This window comes from Vigna unguiculata, chromosome 8 (assembly GCF_037176805.1).
Source record: "Vigna unguiculata cultivar grain cowpea cultivar isolate G323 ecotype 2 chromosome 8, ASM3717680v1, whole genome shotgun sequence".
NCBI classification, from domain to species: Eukaryota; Viridiplantae; Streptophyta; class Magnoliopsida; order Fabales; family Fabaceae; genus Vigna; species Vigna unguiculata.
The window spans coordinates 41,226,703-41,238,459 of NC_140799.1; the positions used below are offsets into that span (position 1 = coordinate 41,226,703).

The 11,757-nt window shown below is 34.6% G+C and overlaps 2 protein-coding genes across 2 annotated transcripts; both read right to left on the reverse strand.

Moving 5' to 3' along the window:
- Positions 1 to 152: 152 nt before the first annotated feature.
- Positions 153 to 3,855, reverse strand: LOC114194522 (phosphatidylinositol/phosphatidylcholine transfer protein SFH2-like). The gene is made up of 11 exons (XM_085665495.1): positions 3,312 to 3,855; positions 3,174 to 3,202; positions 2,762 to 2,845; positions 2,581 to 2,634; positions 2,155 to 2,229; positions 1,902 to 1,955; positions 1,675 to 1,734; positions 1,504 to 1,599; positions 1,293 to 1,394; positions 1,096 to 1,176; positions 153 to 567 (listed from the first exon to the last, which is right to left on the reverse strand). The coding sequence occupies exons 1-11, from the start codon at positions 3,364 to 3,366 to the stop codon at positions 286 to 288; spliced, it is 972 nt and encodes a 323-aa protein (XP_085521621.1). The 5' UTR covers positions 3,367 to 3,855; the 3' UTR covers positions 153 to 285.
- Positions 3,856 to 5,718: 1,863 nt separating this feature from the next.
- Positions 5,719 to 7,655, reverse strand: ACD2 (accelerated cell death 2 (ACD2)). Its single transcript, XM_028086237.2, has 2 exons — positions 7,179 to 7,655; positions 5,719 to 6,482 (listed from the first exon to the last, which is right to left on the reverse strand). Exons 1-2 carry the CDS (start codon positions 7,560 to 7,562, stop codon positions 5,871 to 5,873), a joined length of 996 nt encoding a protein of 331 aa, XP_027942038.1. The 5' UTR covers positions 7,563 to 7,655; the 3' UTR covers positions 5,719 to 5,870.
- Between the last annotated feature and the right edge of the window lie 4,102 nt (positions 7,656 to 11,757).

Sequence of the window (11,757 nt, forward strand, 5' to 3'; positions counted from 1 at the left end):
TGCCCATGTACATGTTATAAATTTATTGAAAAGGAATTTATTATATCAAATTCAGTTTATTTTAATAGTACGACAAATAGACAGTGTTAAAAATTAGTAGAAAATCTGAACGTAATTTCTTCTTTCAGAAGACTACGTCAGCATAAACACTCTGATAATAACTGAATATATAGCCACTGCAACTCTTATTCAAAATGGAGCATGTAGCTCACAACAACTGAGCATAATCAGAACTCTCCAGGTTCAAGTGATCACGATGCAGACAAGAACTGCAAGACCATTCCATCAATTGGTAAGGCCATTCTGAATTTCCAGTTTGTGGAACTCAGTTTCTATAGTCTTGGCAATTTTGGCATCAATTGGGTCTGGCTCCGGTAAATCTACATGGAAAGAATCCTGAGATATGGACTCTATGAATATAGCTTGCTGCTCGATGTAATTATATAGTTGTTTATGGAAGACATGATCAAAGGAGAAACAATTTTCAGTATTTCCAGCTGCATGATGTTGGGGCACCCTGGAATCCTCCTTTCTGCAAAAATGTGGGAGGGATGCATAGTCCATTACCTGTTCACAAAAAGTTTTGAAAGCATGGTTTAATATGTTAAACCCCTCTTAGTTGTAACAAATTTAGCAATAATGGAAGAAATTCAAATTTGGTAGTGCTATTTTTCAAGTCTCCATATCAATGATTAATTATTAACAAGCATAGATTTAGGATGATCAAATATGGAAGCTCCACCATGTAGTAAAACCATTCTGATCTGGAAAATTATTCTAAACTTATCTATCCATTCATGAAGAAAAATCCAAATTTATTTCTCATGACTAAAAAAACTAGAGAAAATTAAAACTTAAACATCTTCATTATACAAAGACAATTGCACAGTACTGAATTGGAAATTGATAAACAAAATCCGTAAGCATGATGATGCTATCATCACCACCTATGAAATTACAATAAAATACAGCGGTTTACAGTCAGAGTTAGGTGTCAAGAAAATTTCAAGTTCTTCCCTTATTATTTAATATAACGTTATCCGTCAATAGAACAAAGAGGAAACTCATATCAGGTGTAGTAATGCCATTGTTTACCTTCAGTAATTCCTCCATGCCACAACCTTTAAGTACATGGACTTTCTTCCTTGTTCTTTCCTGCAAAAGAGGCTTTACAACCTGCCAATTGTCAATGAAGCAAGAAGAGCTCAGCTTTAGTGTTGAGATTTTCAAAGATCTGAATGAAATTAGAGTGAAAATTACAAACTCCTTCAACATGAAACACTGGCACAAACCTTCCAACACGCAGAGAATACATATGGAACATTAACTATGTAATATGCGTCGGTCTTTTCTGGATAGTTCAAGTCATCTATTGTAGTTATAGCAGTCAAAAGCTGAAGGTGGCCAAGAAAGTGTCAACTAAGAAAGCATCTAGTTGTATGGACACTGAGAAAAGAAACTTCTGAGAGATGGTAAACAAGAAGTTTGTAAATTGCTGTGTACCTTCAATTGGTTCAGTGCTGAGAGTTTTAAACCAGTCATATCCAAGACTTTCACACAAGTATCAATGTGTCTTCCATGATTCTTTGTAGCTCTTGGCTGCAATAAATATTCCAAATAAACAATTGGGGTGTCAGAATTTACACCTAAAAAAACTCTAGTCTAGGTACTCACCATGATCACTCGATCCCTATATTCATTCATTTGGATGTGCAACTGTACATAGTATTTGTCCTGAACAAAAAACAAAACTTGCAATTTGACATCATAGAAAACACAATAGTCCACATGGTAAATTAAGGAGAACGAAGAGATAAACAGCATTGAACACTGCAGCATCAATTTATCGTATAATTGTAAGGTACTGATAGGATTGGTTAGAGATGGTATGAAGTCCTTACAAGCCCTTCATCAAATGTGCTGAGCCCAACACCAATAACAATGACAGGTAAGCCCTGCCATAAATAAAATAAATTACCAATCATGTATGTTACTTTATATAAGAGATGTTATGTTATTGATCAATGTTCATCAGTCCTACATAAAGATGTTATTCTTACACGTCACTCATATTGGTAAATGGCATAAAAGAACCATAAGGGGTGGAGGAAAATAAACAAATTTAAGCCTGAATCTATCTAAATCACAGAATACCTCCTTTGTGAAACCAGACATTCCCACAAGTTGAGAATCTCGCAAACGTCTGAACAAACCAGGTGGTATAGGCTTCTGCATATAAATACAACAAAAAAGATCAATGATGATAGAATTTATGATCATAAATTCACAATGATGGAGAAATATAGTATCTGTCCATTTTATGCTACAACGTTGATTGATGTAGAGATTTGAAAAAGACTAAAATATCTCAATAACTACAGAGACCATGTAAATTTCATCCGAGAGTGGTAGTGATAACAGGGTTTTTCTATTTCAGGCAATAACATGCATTCTTATCTGCATTCGTGTCACCCTTAAATATGTGTATCATTGCTCTGACTTTAATTGGTATTTAAGATATGTTCTTTCAAGAATCAATAATATTATTACATTGCTGATATGAACAGTAAAGGAACTCACCGCTAAAACATTGTCAATCTCATTTTCTACTCTCCATTGTAAACAATCAATCAACTGTTAATAGTTAAACCGTAGCAAAGTGTTATATTATATCCAAAATATAAAAGAGTCAAGAATAACTCTATAAGCAATAAACTTGGAAGAAATTCCTATAAATATCTTTTACTGCACACTTTCTAACCATTTTATGTGCTTTCACAACATTGCCGTCCCTTGCTTTGAGAAACCGTACTAATGTTTCTGTTGGATAGCCCTGGTGCATATTCTGAAATATAAAGAGAAAAGCTTTCATGAAAGGAAAAAGGAAACTCAGAACACTCGATATGATCACCATCTACTTTCACAGTGTTCACAGCTTTACTTTAGTGAAGAATTTTTGGCAGAAACGTGGTACTGATAATCAAGATCAATTTAGCAGGAAAGTTTTATTTTTTTGGTTCAGAACTCACACCCCAACTGAAAATTTTAATATACATATCAAAATGACTTATTTTATGCAAGATGAACAGATACATTTATCAAGTTATAACTTGTACTGTTTCTTTTTCTCAACACCTAAGATCAATTAAAACCATGAGACAGAAGAGCCAAACCTGGAATGTGTTCTTCTGTTGCTCATCCACTACATCAAGAGAGAAACAAATATGTATAAGAAAAAACAGTAGAAGATATTTGACAGAGAAAATTCAGCGGGTCCTATAAGAGCAGAAAAATGCAAGTTAAATGCTTACAGTTTTCCAAAAGGGACTCCAATTGCTTGATAACTTCCTGATTAGTAATACACATGTTGCTGTTTATCTCTGATAACACAGGATACAAACTCTGAAACTAACTCCCTGAGAAGTTTTCAGGAAAACCAGTAACTGGGTTTTGGAAATTGATTGATCTCCTGTAAGAAAAAGTAGGGGTACCCCTCGTATAGAATCTGGATTTTTGGTTTGCACACTTCACAAAGCATGTAAGTTTTTCTGAACTTCGTTGCAACTTCCCTGCGAATTCTGAACTGAGTGGTCATCATTATAAAGAAAAATAAAGAAACTGTTAAAAAAAACAAACAGAGAGGAAAAACAATTATTGTTTGGACTTTGTGAACGCTTATTTGAATAGGTAACAGCTTCATACATGGAATATATGCAATGGAATAATACAAAGCTTAAATCAAGGTGCTCATAGTCTACATATACGGAGATAAGTTTCATTTAAAATTTGAAAACTTTAATTTTAGAACTTGGATTAATTTTATGATGACACAATTAGTGTTTAGCTTCCATCAAAGATACGATAACCTTTTTCCTTCTGATTGAAGTTTTCAGTGGCTAAGAATAGAGATGCTGCTAACTAATGGAATGCAAATTAAGAAAGAAAAGAAAATGGCAAGTTGATATCAAAATGAAAAGTTTTTCTATGTTAAGAACCGATACCTTGATAATTCAGAATTGTGTAGTTCACTTGTTTAAAAGGGGAGATTCACCTCACTTCAATATTTCATGTGGTGTGGTTGCCAGTGAAGAACATCAGAATATGTACCATCAAGGTTTCACACAGCCACACACATTTATTTATGTTTATGCATGTTTATTATACTGTCAAGGTTTTTCAAAGCATCCAATAAAAACAGTGGCACATTAGACAGAAAAAGTGTATGTAACAACTCTATTGAAATCACAATAAAGTTTACGATAATTAACTTCCAACGGTTTTTTCTTAATTGGAACGTTGTCTATTTATTATTATTATTACCATACATGGTTTTCAATCTTGAATTTAATGATGTATTTATCAATTTGCAACATTGTCACGTCAAATCTTTACTACTTTTGTTGAGATGTCTCTTTCTACCATATTATTTCATTATGTCATGTTCTAAAACATTCATACCCTTCACTTTTTATCACACCTCAAACAAAATTTACTTAGTTAAATCCATCTTTTGACATACGCAGATATTGAGATCAAACTTGTGATGATGTTTAAGAAGCAATGTTATTTAAGTCACACTAAGTTACTGGTTTCAAACTGTTAATTATCAGTATATGATAAGAAAAAAAAATACTCTTAATTATCATAGACAAAAGTTGCTTGCAGCTAACGATATCTTATTCTCCACTAATAAAATTTAAGTCCCAGTCTTTGGGTGTTCAAGTTAGAGAAGACATAGATAAACAACCTTTATGTGAATAGACTCGGGAATTTGTATTTGATAAAACATGTGAATGAACAGAAGTTATTCTAATCAAAGTCCTGAGTAGAATCTATTCTTATTCTAAAAAAGAAAAAAGGGAATCTATTCTCAGTTTTTCACTCAATCTTTTATATTCATGTTTTCAATGTTCACGTTTTCTTATATATTTCTTGTATAGTTTCTATCCTCCATCTATATCTTTTTCCATTTCCAACGCATTATTTATTAAAACTCACGCTTTACTTTTGTTTCTTTATCTTTCTTTCGTAGCAGCTATAAACATATTTCTACGTGTTAATTTGTTTATGAGTAACTGGGACACACGTCACACAACACAGCACAGCAACAAATATCATAAATAATTAGCTTTTAGCTAATTAACATGTGAGGAATCCTATTATACAATAAAAATATATGTCGTACACACATGGAAATTGTACAAATTTGATTAGTGCGTTAAGAATATTCATCAGGAATTAATTAATTTATTAAATTCGCCACCATTTATGAGTATCTGATGCGAAAGGTTGAATCAATTCACATAGTCAAAACAACAGTAAAAGGGAGGGACACCCTAATAAAATATGCCTTTTTTTCCTATTATAAGCGAGGTGAGTTAATGAAAATTTGCTTACTGTACATTTTCAAAGAATTTAAACTCAAGAAAGCAACACTACAAATATAATGGACTTGCCAAAACTATGACTTGAAAAAAATGGCACTGGCTACTTCAAGAATAGATCATACAGAAACCAATACAACATTTCTTACAGAAAAACTTCCAAGCATGCTATAGTACTTCCAATTTAAAAATTTTGCTTCTAGTTCAGGAAGTTAGTCGAGGGATTTCTAACTCAAGTCCTAGAAAGAGCTTGGAATGATTTCAATAAAGGCTTAGAAAAGTGCCGTTGTCATATGAATCATCCTTAGACTGGCAAAGAAAAGAAGGGAGAAAGTAGAAAGCAGAAACTATCATAATCATTTATGGATTTCATACTTGACTACAGAATACAGATACATCGAATACTGAAGCCTCATTTGACTACAAGGCTAATTAGATACATGTATGTAACACAGAATGTCCAACAATTTCAAATAAATTAGAATCCTAGACAGTAAAATATCCCTTGATAGCTTCCAGTACTCGGTTTGCTACTTCTGGACCAAACAACCTGGGGAAGCTTGAACCAAGATCAATCTCAATTGTCTTGTTTCTAATGAGACCATCCCTTTTTTTCAGATAAGCTCTTTCTGCCTCTCCAACATCTCGCTTGGCACAAGCACAATGATCCAACCAGATCCCCAGTACTTGCTTTGAAATGGGGTCCAAATGGTCCCTGATGATCTCCTCCATGCGTTCTACTCCACCATTTTCAGTCACAATGCGAACCATTATGGCTGTAGGGGAGGAAACAGTGCGGATGTAAAGGGAAGAAGAGAAATATGGTTGAACCTCTGGAACTCTTTCCAGAGCCTGCCTGTGAGTATCCAATTGAGTGTCTTCATAGAAAGTTTTGAGGTCATCTGGCCAAAGCACAAGGTCTTTCCGGGGAGTCAAATCAAGAATGAGAACTAGCATTGTTGGACTACTGCGGATCATTTCAAACACAAAATTTGGTGCATCAGTAGAACTGTTAAGATAGGCTGAAAGACTAGTTATATCTAAGGACCCTCCTGTTGGTAACTCAGAGTGCACCCAGCTTCCCAACACAAAATCTACCTGAGACAAACATAAAAAGAAGAGTAAATTCAGTACAAAACAAGTGCCGTCATTTTTCTTCTAAATCCACTGGGAAGAAGGTAGAGAAAATTTAGTGATAGCACAAGGTTAACAAAGAACAAAACCAGGAATTCACAATGAGGAAACAGATTCTTTCTGGAATAATGTTAGCATCATACTCTTTGTAATTTATTGAAAATCATTAAGGAAACACCAACTTTGGTGGGTTTCCCCCATTATTTAATAATTGTCACCTGATTTTGTCATTTTTCAGTATAAATTTCAATCAACAAGGAAGAGTCTAAGAAGGAATGTGCTAGAGAATATGCTTCTTTTGTTCCCATCAAATCATTGCTCACATTTACTTTCGTGCTAGATTATATAATTTATGTACTACAGAGAGATAGTAATAGTTTAGGGATGAATTCAATGGTTTATTCATTGAAGCACAGAAAAGGACAAAAATACTAGATTGCGAATTTGCTTCAGAATCTAATCCGGACATGGTAGTAGATTGAGTACCTAATTCTCAACCCAAAACTCTGATCTCTTTCTAACGCCAATACTTGATTTAAAAATCCATCAATCACTAAAAAACAAGGAAAAAAACGACATTGGGAGGAAAAATAAACACAAGAGAAAAGAAAGATGAAAACTTTGTATTGAAATTGAGGAAGTTGAGAAGGAAAAATTCACCGGAGAGTCATCAGTGGCTGATCTGATATGAAGGGAAGCTTGGGCAGTGCCAGTTTGGCTTTGGTAATACTGAACATCAGAGGGAAGTGCGCAAGGAAGAAGCTGAGAATGAAAACGATCCTCAAGCATCGATACGAGTTCGACCATGAGATTCTTCTGGGCAGATGAAACAAACGGAAAGTCGATGAATTTGGAGCGGCCATGGTGGTGGGTCTCCTGGGTCTCCTCCATGCGAGAGGAAGAGAGAGATGAAGAAGAAGGTTTAAACCTTAAAGAAGAAGAAGAATAAGAAGGTAGAGAGAGAGGGTAACGTGTTGAAGGAGAAAAAGAAGATAAGATGGAGAGTGGTGAACACCGAAAATGGTCACAGATCATCACTTCCATCACCTGTAACTATTATTCCACAACTCTGCTTTACTCTCTCTCTCGCACTGTTTTCATACTTTCACACTGTTTTCTTTCTTCACGTTATTCATTATGAGTTCATCTCCTACATTATCTTTGATTTTGCTGGATTAGTTTAAATTTAAATTTAAATTTAAATTACAATTTTATTTTTATTTATTTTTATACTTTTTATTCACAGTGCTGTTGTTGTTTTCTGCTATATTAGATTCTTTTTTTTGATAAAGGCTTTTAAATAAGTTTCGAATTGTATACTTTAGTCTTTTAGGTTTTAATTCTTTCGGTTTTCTTTTCTTTTTTAAAAAATTTAAATAGTTCTTTAATTTCTAATACTTGTTTTAAGATAAATTAACAATGTTTATTTGACGAATTTGAAATTTTTCTGTCAAGTAAAACATATAAACCTTTTGTTATAATATTGATATATGTAACTCGAAATCATCATTTTAACATTTTACTCGACACTGATTAGCTTGATATAATAAAAATATAATTTAATTAAAGATAAATAAAATAAAGAAAAATTATATCAACCAAAATCAAAACTTATTTATTTAACGTTATAAAAAAAATTTACGCATCAAAATATTTAACATGATCAAAAAATATTTCAAATATGTGAAAAAAGATTACTTTGTCCCTTTTTTCAATTATGCAATATGGGAATTGAAAATGGTTGTGTAATTTGAAAGTAAAAAATATATTCAGAAAGCTAAAAGTAATTTTAATACAGAAATTATTTTTTTAAAATAAGAAAACTAAATAACTCAGAAGTTAAAAATAATTTTTAGAGTATGCAATGAAACATTTAAATAAGTTATTTTTAAATATGTATTCCATAAGTACTTTCTTATAAAAAATATAGTTTCAAATTTCATAATATAGAAGTGTTTTTTTTTACTTTTGGATTACATAACCACAAGTTATTCCTAATTTTTGTGAATTATACAATTCAGAAAAGGCAAAATAGATAATTTATTTATATGGAAGCGCAAGAAAAAATATATGGAGGTGCAAAAAGGAACAGTCAATATGATGTTCTATATTATGCCCGACGTAAATGTCCGTTTATTGAGTAGACTGGCCCATTTTTTCTCGCTTTGGACTCAAAGTGGACGTCACTAACCCATTTCATCATTATTCTTTAGTAGGGCCCAATAGAAAGATTTAGAGAACTGTTATTTGTATTTCTCAATTTTATTAGTATAAATTTTACGCATTGTTTTCCAATATGAGAAACAGAAAAATTTATCATGAATTAAATTAACTTAAACACTAGTAAAATTAAATATTGAAGAAAAATATATAAAAGATGTTGTGGGGTGATAATATATTTCCTCACAAAAATCGATCTTCGAATTTAAGTTTGGTTTTGAAGACTTTTCTTTTCAATATTTTTATATAGATTTTCATTAGGGGTGAGCATGAATTGGATTTTTAATGATCCAATCCACATCCATATTAGATCTAAATAATTGAATTAAATTTTTGACCAAAATCCATTTTTTTAGCAAAAATAGTTTGGATTTTTTTAAAATCCATATCCAAATATTTGGATTAAGATTTAAATTCAATCCAAATATTTGGATAGAGTTCAAAATCCAGAATCCATTTTTTATAAAAGAAATTTAAATTAAATTGTTTAAAACTTGTATCATTAAGGCCTGGATGCCCCAGATGGGCCTGATGACCCGAACGGGCCCAACGATCCGGACGAGCCCGATGACCAGGACGACCCAAACGGGCCCAACAACCCGAACGGGCTCGACGATCTGGACGGGCCCGACAACACGAACAGGCTCGACAACGCGAACGGACTGGATGACCCGAATGGGCACGATGACCCGGACGAACCCGGACGAACAGTTGGGCCCAATCGGGTAGTCAGGCACGTTTGAGTCGTCAGGCTCGTCCGGGTCGTCGACCCCATCCGGGTCGTCGGGCATGTCCGGGTCGTCAGGCCAGTTCAGGTCGTCGGGCCCGTCCGGGTCGTAGGGCTCGTCCAGGACGTCGAGCCCGTCTAGGTTGTAGAGCACGTTCGGGTCGACGCGCCCGTTCGTGTAATCGTGCCATCTGGGTCGTAAGGCCTGTGTAGGTCGTCAGGCTCGTCTGGGTCGTCGGGCCCGTCTGAGTCATCCGAGTCGTCAGGTCTGCCAGGATCATCGGGCCCATCCGGGTCGTCCGGCTCGTTCGTGTCGTCGTGCCCAACCGAGTCGTAAGGTCCGTGTAGGTCGTCAGACCCGTCCGGGTCGTTTGGCTCGTCCGGGTCGCCGAGCCCGTCCAGGTCATCCGCCCCATCCGGATCTTCGGGCCCGTTCGGGTCGTTGGGCTTGCCTGACTCGTTCGGGTCTTTGGGCTGCCTGACTTGTTTTCGTCATTGGTCCTGCCTGGTCCGTTCGGGTCTTCGAGTCCGCGTGACCCAGTCGGGTCTTCGGGTCTGCCTGACCCGTTCGGGTCTTCGGGCCTGCCTTACCCGTTCGATTCTTCGAGTCCGCCTGACTCGTTCGGGTCATCGGGCCCGCCTGACTTGTTCGGGTCTTTGGGCCTGCCTGATTCGTTCGGTTCTTCGAGCCCGCTTGACCCATTCGGGTCATCGGGCCCGCTTGGCCCGTTCGGGTCTTCGGGCCCACCTGACTCATCAGGTCATTGGGCCCGCCTGCCCCGTTCGGATCATCGGGCTCACTTGAATTTTTCGGATTGTTGGGCTCGATTGACTCGTTCGATTTGTCAGGCCCGCCTAGCCCGTTCATATCTTTAGGCCTACCCAACCTCTTATGGTCATCGGGCCTGCCCGATCCGTATAGGTCGCCGAGCAAGGCGTGTCCATGTCTGAATTTAGCATACTCCATCTCAACCTTTAGTCTAACCCAACTAAAAATTTAAATTGAAAATTTGGATTGGATTTTTTGGATTATCCATATTTAAAAATCTTGATTTATAAAATGGATATCCAATCCATAAAATATATAAAATGTAGATTAGATTGAAATCCAGATCCATTAAATGGATTTTAAATGGATTGAATTTTTAATAAAATGGACTATAAATGGATTGGATTGGAGCAAAAATGGATTGGATCAATAAAATTAGATTTTTTGTCCACCCCTAATTTTCATAATAAATTATGATGATGACTTTTCTCTACTTTATAAGATTTTTTTATCGTCCCGTCACAATTTCAATTGTAATAGTATGTGATGATGAGATTTGGACAGTTGTTTTCAATGAATTTTGAGCATAATAGTTTATTGGATACATGTTTATTGGTTGTGTGCGTTCGAACTTGTTTTTAATGTTTAAGTTGAGATTTGTATAGTTTAATGAATTATGCTTGAACTAGTAATGGTTTTGATTATTTTGAATCATTTAGAAGGTCGTTTGATTAAAATGTTTTTGAAATAAATTTTAATAATTAGTTTGATTTTGTCTATGAGGTTGGTTTTTCTGATGTTTTGGTTGAGATAAAAGATTTTCGCTCAAATGATAATGATACATAGATGCAAACCTTACTTCTCATTTTCGTTCAAGCAAAAGATTTTTTGCTCAAGTAAAAATAAAGCTAAGATAATCTTGCTCTCAATCATATTTTTGCTCCAAAAGATTTTTTTTCTCAAATAATAATAGCATTGCAAGTCAACTTAATTTTTCTCTAAGATTTTTTTCTCAAGCAAACATATTTTTGGTTAAGTTAAAAAAAAAAATTCCTTTTCTTCTAGTCTTCTTAATATATTTATCTTTTTATGAATGAAAAATGAATATAAATATTTATATTTAATTGATTTGTGGTTTCATTTGATGGATTATGTTGTTTTATAATACTTATTAAGTTAATAGAGTTGATGAATTGAGGTATCATATTAAGTACGATGTGTGAACTGTTGTCTGATTGTGTATCAAGTATTGATATTTATATGGTAACCACAATCTTCTTACTTTAGTGATGATATAAGTCACAAACTAAGATATTATGATATGAGCAACAAATGAGAGAACTAACCTACCTGTATTGTTAAACTTGCATTGATTTTAATAATTTATGGATTCAATTGTAAATTCACTTCTTGAAGACCATATGTTAGTCCTGATAAGACATACTTAATGGGGGTCTTCCAAAAGACGTCAATTGATATTTCATTTGTTAAATAAATATCTTTTGACATGTAGATTCATGTGA